The sequence below is a fragment of the Eublepharis macularius genome, chromosome 13 (genome assembly GCF_028583425.1).
Source record: "Eublepharis macularius isolate TG4126 chromosome 13, MPM_Emac_v1.0, whole genome shotgun sequence".
Classification (NCBI taxonomy): Eukaryota; Metazoa; Chordata; class Lepidosauria; order Squamata; family Eublepharidae; genus Eublepharis; species Eublepharis macularius.
The window spans coordinates 64,880,890-64,893,391 of NC_072802.1; the positions used below are offsets into that span (position 1 = coordinate 64,880,890).

General features: G+C 46.9%; 1 protein-coding gene across 1 annotated transcript in view; it reads left to right on the forward strand.

The window, feature by feature from the left end:
• RIMBP2 (RIMS binding protein 2) overlaps positions 1 to 12,502 on the forward strand; it is a 112,551-nt gene that overhangs the window by 38,947 nt on the left and 61,102 nt on the right. The window contains exon 5 of the mRNA XM_054996523.1: positions 619 to 823. Coding sequence (XP_054852498.1) covers positions 619 to 823 — 205 coding nt within the window. The remainder of the gene's footprint in view (positions 1 to 618; positions 824 to 12,502) is intronic.

Here is a 12,502-nt window from a genome sequence, read left to right on the forward strand (position 1 = left end):
ATTACAATATTGGCAGTATCTAATATTAGGCAATCCGTTCTTTTGCAAGAAGCAACTCTTGTGTTTGCAGTAGCCCTCATCTTCCACAATCGCAGGGACTGTTTTCTGTGGCCCAGTTCAAACACTCCCCCCATCACAAACTGCCACAGGAGAACATTGGACTACCAACTAGCTAGTGACCCAGCTAGGATCCCAGGAGGGTACGGATTGCACGAATTGGTACTTCTACATGGAGATTAATCATCCTAACTACACAGTTCGCATGATAACAGCAGCCCATTTTTCCAGCTGACGACAGCAACTACCATGCGGTGATGTGTATGGCACCCCTCACCCAGGTTTGGATCGTACAGTTGGCCTCTCTTGTTCAGTCCCGCCTGGGACCTGAGCCTGTGTGCCTCCACAGGGAATTGCATGTAAGCACCAAGCATGTGACCGGTTCCATAGGCAGAGATCGTCCACTGTACACATTACATTTGACCGCGCACATAGGAATGGCCAGGATAGCTCATGGGAAAAGACAAAGTGTGGGGTACAGTAGCTTTTTGAAATCTTGATGGACGGGTGTGCCTGTTTGGGACCCCCACTTGGATGACCCCCCCTTTATTTTCAATACAGGCCAAGGTCCGCGAGCTAGAAGAGAAATGTCGGACGCAGAGCGAGCAGTTTAATCTCCTCTCCAAAGAACTGGAAAGGTTTCGGCAGCAAGCAGGGAAGATTGATCTCCTGAGCAGTAACGCGCTGGCATCCTCGGACATCCCTGGATCCCCTAGCAAATCCCTAACCCAGTTAATGAACGGAATTGCCACCTCCCTCAGCAAAGGTAAGAATGAGCCCTTTGTACTGCTCAAAGGGAAGAATTCAGACAACTCAATGTAGCGGCTAGAGACTAGGATCTGAGGGACCCAGGGTTCAATTCCCCACTCTGCCATAGACGCTTACCGAGTCTCCTTGGGCCTACACAAGCTCTCAGCCTAACCTCCCTCACAGGGTTTGTTGTGGAGAAGAAGATGGAGGAGAGGAGAATGTTGTAAGCTGCTTTGGGGCCCCATTGGGGAGAAAGGTGGGGTATAAATGCAGTAAAAATAAAAATCTAAAAGCCAGTTTGGTGTAGTGGTTATGAGTGGCAGGACTCTAATCTGGAGAGCCGGGTTTGATTCCCCACTCCTCCACTTGAAGTCAGCTGGGTGACCTTGGGTCAGTCACAGCTCTCTCAGAGCTCTCTCAGCCCCACCCACCTCACAGGGTGATTGTTATTGTGGGGATGACAATAACATACTTTGCAAACTATTGAGCCAGTTTGGTGTAGTGGTTTGGTGTAGTGGTTAAGAGCGGCAGGACTCTAAAATGGAGAGTCAGGTTTGATTCCCTACTCCTCTGCTCGAAGCCGGCTGGGTGATCTTGGGTCAGTCACAGCTCTCTCAGAGCTCTCTCATCCCTACCCACCTCACAGGGTGATTGTTGTTGTGGGGATACCAGTAACATACTTTGCAAACTATTGAGAGAACCAGTTTGGTGTAGTGGTTTGGTGTAGTGGTTAAGAACGGCAGAACTCTAATATGGAGAGCCAGGTTTGATTCCCCACTCCTCTGCTCGAAGCTGGCTGGGTGACCTTGGGTCAGTCACAGCTCTCTCAGAGCTCTCTCAGCCCCACCCACCTCACAGGGTGATTGTTGTGGGGATAATAATATATTTTGTAAAACACTCTGAGTGAGTGTTAAGTTGTCCTGGAGGGCAGTATATAAATCAAATGTTATTATTATGTTGTTATTATCATGTTGCCTTTCTGAATTCTATTCCTGTTAATATTCACATGTTACAGCTTGGCTGGAATGTAGCAGGGGGGTGAATAGGGGGGGCTGCTAGTTTAAACAAAACCTTTTACACTCAGAAGGTAAGTAAATCAGATCAAGGGCTAGGTTAAACCGTCTTACTGAATTTCTCGTTTACAAATGAAGAGAGTTCCATTCCCAGAGAGGAACATTTAAGCCGGGATTCCCCTACCCACCCCATCCCAGCAGACTGAAATGGCCCACTCCTATCAGGGCTGTGATATGATGATCCTAATTCTCTAGACTGTACCTCATGTACACAGGAAGAGTGACGATTTCTGATAACATGTGCTTATGTTACCAGCGAGATTTCAGCAGAAGAACTTGTTGGCAGCTTCTGCCCTAAATCAGCCCATAAAACCAAACACCCTGAGATGCTGACTTCAATAAGACAGGCTTATAAGCAGGGCTTTTTTCCAGCAGGAATGCGGTGGAACGGAGTTCCGGCACCTCTTGAAAATGGTCACATGGCCGGTGGCCCCGCCCCCTGATCTCCAGACAGAGGGGAGTTTAGATTGCCCTCCGCACCACTGTGCGGAGGGCAATCTAAACTCCCCTCTATCTGGAGATCAGGGGACGGGGCCACTGGCCATGTGACCATTTTCGCCAAGGGCGATTTAAACTTTAAAAAACTCCCCCCTTGTTCCCCAGCTGACCCAAAGTGACTTCATTGTGCGGTCCTGAGTTCCACCACCTCTTTTCCCAGAAAAAAAGCCCTGCTTATAAGATCTCCTAAGAGCCCAGTGGGAGTCATGAGCCTTTCACGAGTGTGCCCGTTTCCCACGAATCCTGTCCGACGGCTTTTGTGCCTGCTTGTTGAGGAAGAAGGAAATGAAAGAAACGGCTATTGATTCATTTCAGTCTGCCCTCCTCTTGCCTTGTCGGTGATGCTTTTTCCCCTTTTAACAGTGCAGAAAATGAATGGGGCGGGGGAAGAAACCGGGCAGAGGAAGCAAAACGGCTAGATCTTTCCTGTTTGTCTACTGCTGCAGCTACTGCTATCTAGCCTGCTAGCTTGCTTTTAGTGCATCCATAATTTCCAAGGCTTGCAGCAGCATCATGGACTACGGGTCACCCGAGGACACTTGGCATAGCTCCAGCATGCTGATTGGTGTGCTCGAGTCTGTTTTGTGTAGCTCTTCCCCTCTGGCGAGAACTGAATATGCAAGCAGGGTCGATTCAGCTAGTGATGTATATGCAGGCCAGGGAGGCATCCCTCTTCCTGTCTGTACCAGAACACTTACTGGACCCAACCCAAAGGTTAGCAGGCACGTCCCCATGTCCACCCACACGTGGAAGTCTAGGCAGTCGCAAGAGTTGCAGAGCGGTGATTAAGAGCAAATGCTACCAAGTGGGGTTTCTCCCATTCAAGACTCCGGGCCAAATTAGGTGTGCCACGGGAGACGCATGATGCTTTTCTTTATGGTTTTACTTTAATGCAATTGCAAAGAGAGGAACCTCCAAATTTGATGGTGGGGGGAGTTCGTAAAACGTGGCCAGCACAAGGGGTTGGCAGAGCTGGGCAAGCACCCAAGGGCTGCTGCCAGGGAGTGGGCCTGTCCCAAATCAGAGAAGCTAAATTGACCTGTGTGTGTGTGTAAAGTGCTGTCAAGTGGCAGCCAACTTACGGTGATCCCATAGATTTTTCAAGACAAGAGACAAACGGAGGTCGTTTGCCATTGCTTGCCAATGCGTAGTGACCCTGGATTTCCTGGGTCGTCTTCCGTCCAAGTACTACTTCTGAGATCCGACAAGATCAGGCTAGCCTGGGCTGTCCAGGTCAGGGCTGAGCTCATCTACCGTTTCCCAATGGAAGCAGCAGTGGTGGAAAGCAGAGGGCAAGAGAGTCATGCTCTGCCTCCTCCTCCAATGTCACAGGGGCTTTAGGACAATCTTCCATTTCAAGGATGGATCGAAGAAGCAATTCTTTTGTATGTCTTTGGGATCCACCAGCCCCGGTGGGGCTAAAAGGAGAGTTAGAAATTTCCATTTTGCTCCCTGTGGCCTACTTTCAGTTTGGGATGGTGGGGAAGGGACCCACAGTTGAGCGAGAAGATGGTCAGATCGGGAGAGGGGAATAGTGTCACAGTAAGAGGAAGGAGAGAATGGAACTATGATGGAGGGAACCAGACCCCCTGTGCCTAAGAGGCCATCAAAATCGGCAGTTGTTACGGAGTTAACATTTACATTTTTAAAAACATTCCTGGAAATTAATTTCAAGAGCAAAATGTGATGTGCAATTCGTAAAGGAGAATTCTGCAATGTCAAATTTAGAACGTGTCCATGATTTACTTTCTGCACTTGGGGAGATGCCAGTAAATTTTTTAAAGAGACACATACACACCTTGGATCACATTCCACCTACCAAATCCACTTTGTAAGAAAGAGATCACTCCCAGCTGCAATTGAAAGCCATTCTGGGGGAAAAAATAATCTTCCAGGTACAGCCGATCAGCAAGACTTTGCTGTTGATGGCTTAATGTTGTCTCCCCGGCATTCACAATAGTTCATAATTGATCGATCAATAATTGTATGAGTTGGATAGTGGATATAATTGGCTTGTGGAAATACCCTTTAAGAGCCAACAGCTGATTTGTGTCCTGAAACTTTTAAAGTTGTCATGCTGCGGTATCATCTCCAGCGAATGCTAGTGAGAGTGAGAGCAGTATTTGTACCGGGGCATGGTCGAGCAAGGTTCCGAAGCTGCAAGATTGCTTCGGTCTTATTTAGGATGTATTTAATAGGGATCACCGGTGAGTCTTTGGTTTCTTATTTGTGTCATTTATTGAGGCAGAAATAACTGGAAGATTGTTCCTTATAATGGAGGAAATTCAGCACGGGAAAAGAGAAAACGGGGGCAAAAATTAAATGGTTGCTAGTTTACTTCTCATGAAAGAGAAACAAAAAATCAGAATGGGGCTATTTTACATGGAAAGTTGCATTTCAGAATGATTGCACCCTGCATTTGGGACTCCAGTCAGGGCCGGTGCCAGGGTTTCTGGTGCCTGAGGCGAGATACCTACTTGTGCCCCTCTCCCCATGCACGCTCCAGCCCTGCGTGATGACATCACGTGTGATGCCATCGCGCAGGAGCATCCCCCTCACCTGAGGCAGGTGGCAGTGGTGAAGGGGCAAGGAGGCGGCCCGCTTCCCAGCTTGCTTCCCCGCTCGCTGCCGCGCCACCTGGGCGACCAGCTTGCCAGGAGCTGAGCCGAGGCAGGCAGCAATGGCAAAGGGGCAGAGATGCAAGCAAGGATGCGGCCTGCTTCCGGGTCTGGGGGGGTCGTTGAGGGTCAGCATGGCTCCTCCTTCAGAGCTCCGCACTCGAGGCGGCTGCCGGCACTGCCTCCATGGACGCGCCGGGCCTGACTCCACTCAGAAGTGCAGGATACAAACTCAGTCAATCAGGAAATGCCCATTTGAATAGAAACAGGTAGATTTCCAAATTCAGGCTCACCCCTAACATTTAAGGTCACCCTTTCCCAGCACTCTGAAGAGTAGTTTTGTCTCTTCCATGGGCGTACGCTAGGGACGATTCTGAATTCTTCACTACTTTGGTGTTTCAACCTGTTTCGGTTTTCCTTCTCCTTTGTGAGAATTGTATCTCCTTCCTTCATTTCATGACAACGTAGAATCTCTTCCAGGCAAGGCAGCTAAGAGTCATTGGGGGCTCTCAGACGCAAATTCCCATTACCCCTTCTCTACTGCAACCAGGCTCTAACCCAAACATCATGTCAAAACAAAATTATAGTTCTTGCCTGGCTCCTAGGATCCCAAGGATCCCTGGAATTTTATCTCCCAAGCCCCTTCTCCAATGACCCTGCTTAAAAACTAACCAATTCACACCATAATAAATTCATTTGTCTTTAAGATGCTGCAAGTTTTGGTTGTTACAGTTGCAAAAGACTATCACACAACTACCGTTCTGGAACTTGATCACTACGTGATCAAGTAGAGCACAAGCAAACAGGGCGGAATACTCGTAAGTCTGTTCACTTGCTGTTCAAGTGTCGTTCGTCACTTGTAGCTTGGCCCTAACTTTCATACCACTTTCTGTTTTGGCATAGCAGGGTTTTTTCCTGTTTTTTATGACAGCGTTATTTGTGTGTCAGTATACGGTCATTATACGTAAGTGGGATACATGCATAGTATCACAAAATCTACAAAACCAAGAGTAGAAATGGAGGACCAAAAGTGTAGATGAATAGGGAAAGAAATGAAACAGAGAATATCCACTCTGCCATAATTTGTACACCTGAGAAACAAAACATGTGAAGCGGGCCTTGTTCAGGGTGTTATGTCAGCGCAGTACACACAATAACGGTGGGGTTGGGGCAGTTCATCTCTGCTGGCTCTTTGCAAAGCTGCTCGACTCAAGCACTTAGCCATGTTACTGCTGGCGCAGGTCAGCTCTTTGCATGAACTGTTTTTCCATGTTGCCATGGAGAGAATAACTTTGCCTTATCCCATTTTTGAAAGAAAGCTATTTTCTTTTAATGTCAAGGCTGCACGAATAAAGTCAGGTGTATTTCTGGCAGGCGGATGCATAATTTTTTAAGCTTCATGTTAAAACCCAGCTATGGTACAGAATTCGCTTCAGGTGCTTGGGCCTGGCTTGAATGAACTGCATGTCCTTGCGCTTCAAATGTTGGCAGCGCTGGAGCTTCAGGGCTTATTCCCCCAACAATATAGCAGGGAAATGGCAGGCACCTCCCCCCGCCCCCGCCTCTGGTTCTTACAGGTAAGAATAGCATCCTTTCTGCCATTGAGTTGTACAGGTGAAAAGGATCAAACTTTCCTATCAGCTGTTTCCTGTGAGGTTGGACAAAAAGAAAGAAGGTTCATGTGCGCTAAGATGAGTAAAAAAGCAACATCAAACCCATATGAGTGGGAGGGTTCTCTGCCTAGCTGATGACCATACACATGATCTTATACTGAAAAAAAAATCTCATTTCAACATTACGCGCTAATCCTTGTAAAAATACAGCCTATTTTCCCATGTCAGGGATCACAGCTGATGCCACGCCTTGCCAAACTCATAGAGCTGGGTATATGGGTAGGTGTGCCCCAGGGCTTTTTTTCTGGGAAAAGAGGTGGTGCAACTCAGTGATGGAACTCAGGACTGCACAATGATGTCACTTTGGGTCAGCTGGAACAAGGGAGGCGTTTTTTAAAGTTTAAATCGCCCTTGGCAAAAATGGTCAGATGGCTGGTGGCCCCGCCCCCTGATCTCCAGACAGAGGGGAGTTTAGATTGCCTTCCATGCCACAGCGCGGCATGGAGGGCAATCTAAACTCCCCTCTGGAGATCAGGGGGCGGGGCCACCAGCCATGTGACCATTTTAAGAGGTGCCGGAACTCTGTTCCACCGCGTTTCTGCTGAAAAAAAAGCCCTGGGTGTGCCACTTTAGCCCTTTTGCTCCTCTTAAGGGTATTGACTTTCTAGCCCTGCAGATGGTTTAGCTTTGTACAAAGTGTGGTGGGGGTACCATGAGTTATATTAGAGACCCCTGAAATGGAATGATGTGGACTCTTGAGTTATGTGTTGCAATCCTCAGCAAAAACAATGGTACTCTGGGTCAATCTGGATATGTTGCTGCTTAATTTCTGCGGCACAGCTCATCTTTCCATTCAGCCACTGGTGGGGGGGGACCCTAATCCTCTCCCCAAAACAAAGAGTAAAGGAATGTGCCAGTTCTAGGGATGGCAGTCCATGACAGATAGATCCCCAAGCCCCTCACAGCAAGCACTCCAGGGTCTTGATTGAAAAGGTTTTATTGTAGAGATCCAATAGGTTCACAAGTACTTCCAAAGATGACTAGGAATTGGCAGGAATGAGAATACACACAAATGCACTTTGATATAAGGAGCAGGATTCCCCCTCCCCTGGGGCAGTTAGCAAAAGGGCGCAAAAGTCCCAATTCTCATGAGAAACACAATAGCTTTGTCTGGCCAGAGAAAGCTAGAAGATTACAAGGAATTTAACTCCCTCTGTCTCTTGTGAGGAGTTACAGTTCAGTACAAGGTCACAAGCAGGCTTCAGAGATAACAGTCTCAACATTAGTACTTTCGGTTTTAGGCAAGCTCGAAATGGCATGAATATAATGGTCATAGTACATGAGCATAATAAGAGAGCATATAGATATGCAGTATGATCAAATCAATATAGGGAACAGAGAATATCTGAATGGCACGGATAAATGGTATGAAGACATGACAGCATGAATATCATGAAATTACAATGTTCAGAATTTCATCAGCATAGATTGCTAAAATGCCAGTGAGTGTGGTGTAGTGGTTAGAGGGTTGGACTAGGATCCAGGAATACCAGGTTTGAATCCTCACTCTGCCATGAAAACTCATTGGGTGACTTTGGGCAAGCCACACACTCTCACTTAAAAGGTTGTTGTGAGGCTAAAAATGGAAGAGAGGAGAATTATGTAAGGCACCTTGGGTCCCTATTAGGAAGAAAGACGGGGTATACGTGAACTAAGTATGTGGTGGTGGTGGAGAGTGTCCTCAACTCAAAGCTGACTTATGGCGACCCCTGGTGGGGTTTTCATGGCAAGAGGCTAACAGAGGTGGTTTGCCATCGCCTGCCTCTGCAACCCTGGTCTTCGTTGGAGGTCTCCCATCCAATTACTAACCAAGGCTGACCCTGCTTAGCTTCTGAGATCTGACGAGATCAGGCTCACCTGGGCTATCCAGGTCAGGGCAAGTAAGGAAATAAATAAATAAATAAAGGATAAGGTGGTCTTGACTGGAATCTTAGCACCTGGAAGCTTCATTTTGCAATGAAACACAGCCCTTGGAAGGGTATGTGTGTATGTATGTATGTCATTTCTAGTCAGCCTTTCTCACTGAGACTCAAGGAGGATCATAGTATGAGATTAGGACAATTAGTAGCAAGGACAAGGGCAGGTATTTCCATATAGTATCAAGTACATTTCCATAAACAATGTCATAGGATAAATAAACACAAGTTTACAAAGACATAGCATTAGCAAGGATCCAATATGGAGTTGAAGAATTGCTGAAACAGAACATAAGCAATTCTAGGGCTGACATTAAACCACATGAAGCACAGGTAGTATATAGGAGTACATATTTAAAGCAACAGATAATATGTAAAGCCATGGTCCCTAACTTATTAGCGAGTCGTCTGAGTCCCCCTCCCTACAATACCGCCCTCCTATGTGAATAAAAAGCCTTTTTGAATAATTTGGTTTTGCATTGTTTGCGGAAAGCCAAGAGCATGGGAGCTCTTCTGATCTCCTCAGGCAGGCCGTTCCAGAGGGCAGAAAGCCCGTGTACGGGCTGCTGTTGATTTCGCCCATGTGCAAGCTGCCACCTGCAAGAGACCCTGTTCAGATGAGCGAAGCAGCTGTGGAGGAACATAGGGAGGGAGGCGGTTCTGTAGGTATGCCAGGCAAAGGCCATGAAGAGCTTCGTATGTAATAACCAATACTTTGAATTGAGGACAGTCACTGATAGGTAGCCAATGGAGTGACTGTAGGATGGGAGTGATGTTTATGCTCCTGCTCACTCCTGCTAACAGTCAAGCTGCAGCAATTTGCCAAACCAGACCGAGGAGACTGTTGGAGAGGAGAGGTTTGTTCTGGGGCAGTTCTCTGAAATCCTGCCCCTGTGAAGAGTGCCTTCACAATTAAACGTAGCGTGTGTTCTTTCCTCACAAGAGCAGTGGTTGCACTTCCTGCAGTAGAAGAATGGATAGCATATTGGACTTAAACATAGGAGACCTGAGTTCGAGTTCTCTCTCTGCATGACATTTACTCGGCAGCATTGGGGCATCATTATTTCTCACAGTAACTGACTTCTCAGGATTGTTGCAGGGATAAAATTGGATAATCCCAGGCATGCTGATTCCCTAAGGTCTTTGGAGAAAGGGTAGTGTACAGCTGAAACAAATATGCGTACAAAACTGGCAAACTGGATAGATAGACGTATGTGTAGTGCCAAACATTTTAGGTTCTGGAATATGCGGAAGGTACCAGGAATCAGAGAAGATGGACTGGCAGAAGGAAAGAGGCAAAGTGTGTACATTGGGGTTTGAATCCAGTGGCACCTTCAAGACCAACACAGTTTTGCTGGAGATAGATCAAGATGGGTAGCAGTGTTAGTCTTTCTATAGAAAAGAAGGCCTTCTGCAGTAGAAAAGAGCAAGATTCCAGTAGCGCCACAAATTTTGTTTTATAGGTGCTACTGGACTCTTGCTCTTTTCTAAAATCTTTCTGGTCTCTTAGGTGCCACTGGACTCGAATCCGGCTGTTCTACTGCAGACCACCATGGCCACCCTTCTAAAACTACCTTCAGTGTATGTGCTTTGTAGCCTCTGTGGCCTATCCACAATACATTTGGTGTCCAGACAGGAGTACAAAAGGGGTTCATGGGAGTTAAGAGTACCCAGTGGATGAGGCAAAGTGCCACACCACTGAATATCAGTACGTTATCTGTTCTTTGGACAACAGGATATCCAGACCAAGGCAGTGGCGGAGCGTTCAGTGCTTGTGATAGGCCATGGCTCAAGTGATAGAGCATCTGCTTTGCATACAGAGGGTCCCGGGTTCAATCCCCAGCATCTTCTGTTGAAATAATCAGATAGCAGGTGATGGGTAAGACCTCTGCTTGAGATCTTGGAGAGCCACTGTCAATCTGAGTAGACAGGACTGGTGGACCAATAGCCTGATTCCATATAAGGCAGCTTCATGTATATGTGTATGCACCAGGATCTAAAGCACCACGTAAATACAGTTTTCCACAATGGAATCTCGATATTTTTTTTTACAGTTGCATGCAGAAAGGAAAGGTTTGCTTACAGAAGCATTGATTCAGATAAGTGGAAGCGCCGCTTGGAGAGTGAGAAGGCCTTTAGGGCGGTTCCTACTAAGTTCTAGTGAGTCTGGAGGGCTTTGAGGACATCCTCCAAGGAGGAGGGCGTGCTTAATGCAGAGGAAACGTAATCGCAGGCAATTGGGTAATTAAAGCCAACTGGGTTGATGAATCATAGCTGCAGAGTTAGGAACCTACAGCTACCAGTTTACTTGAAGGGGTTCAGGATGACTCCCCGTGGACTTGAGCTGATACTACAGGTCTTCCAGCCAAGCCAACGTGTACTTTAGGGAACAAGAGGTACAAGCAAGTCAGAAACCCTTTGTCTCTGTGCATGGTTTGGCACAATGGTGCTGAGCCCTTTATTCTGTCTTTGGGGCTATTCAGCATTAGGTGCTAGGCATTCACTAAATTCTGCAGCAAGCTACATCTTCAAAGACAGCATTTCGAAAAAGCAGGACCTTTGGGGTGGTGGGGGAGAAGCGCACCGCACTGTTTTCCCCACACTGCACAGTTGTTCTTTGGGAGCTGCGAATACAGAAGCACCAGATAGCAAACTGTGCCTAATTACGTTGGCAGCAGCCACTGTAGCAAAGCCACAGAGTACAATTTAGGACAGTGCTGACATAATCAGATATCCAAACCTCTCTCTCTCTGCCTGCCTGCGTGCCTGCCTTGCTCTTGCTTTAATTCAGCCAACCTATCGTTTCCAAACCCTGGATATGCATGTGACTTCAGGTCAGATCTGAATTCGGCTGGTTTGAATCTTGGGTCCAAATCAGTTCACAAAACCAATTTGCTATTTCAGGATTATAAACGCACACACACGTGCTACTCCCTGCCCCCAGAGGTTTCAGCAGTCCTCCTTTCTTTCATCTCAGGTGCAAAGGATAACTCGGAGAGTGATGGCTGCCCGGGGCAGCAGGAAAATGCTTAACAGGTTGTATCCTGCAACCATACTCCACTAAGAGTGGACCTACTGCTGGTGTAAAAGATAGCTGAAGTGCCCTTTCCTCTGGAAGAGGAATCCTAGAACTGGTGGCAGACACCCTGCTTAGCTGAGCAGATATAATTCAAGGACTCATTGTGCAGTTAGTCAGCTATCAGAGGGGAAGAGAGTGTCAGGAATTAACTAATTTAGCAAAACCTGGTACTCCAAGGCTATTGCAGATGTTTGCTAGCTTAGCATAATTAGAGAGCAGCCTAAATTTGGATTTTTCATCGTTACATTTCCCTCTGCACTTCCTCCATTTCATGTTCCCTTGATCCTGCTGGTGGTTGGTTAGTTTTCAAACTTCCTAAAATGCCTGATTACATCTGAAGACATGGGTTATAGTCCAGAAAAGCTCATGCTGGATTGAAATGTAGCTACTCTTTAAGGCGCCACAAGGCTCCTGTTTATGTAAACTATGTAGGCGGACCGTAAGTTGAGCAAGGTTCGAGTCCAGTAGCACCCTGGAAAATCTTACTGATCTTCAAGGTGCTACTGGACTCGAACCTTGCTCGTCTACTACTGAACAACATGGCTAGCCACCTGAAACTGACTTTTAGTACATGTTAGTTGCAGTTGAAGAGCAAGATCTGAGCCCAGTAGAAAAGATTTCGAGGGTATAAGCTTTTGAGAATCACGTTCAAGGGACCTTGACTCACGAAAGCTTATACTCTGGAAAATCTTGCTGGTCTTTAAGGTAATACTAGATCTTGAGTATGTTACCTTTTTCTCCTCCTTCATGCTTGATATCCAGGAATGTGTCTTTCTCACCTCCTGAAGTTCTAGGCCTAGAAATGTCAGTCCTGTGCAGCTGCCAGCCTGAATGGTGG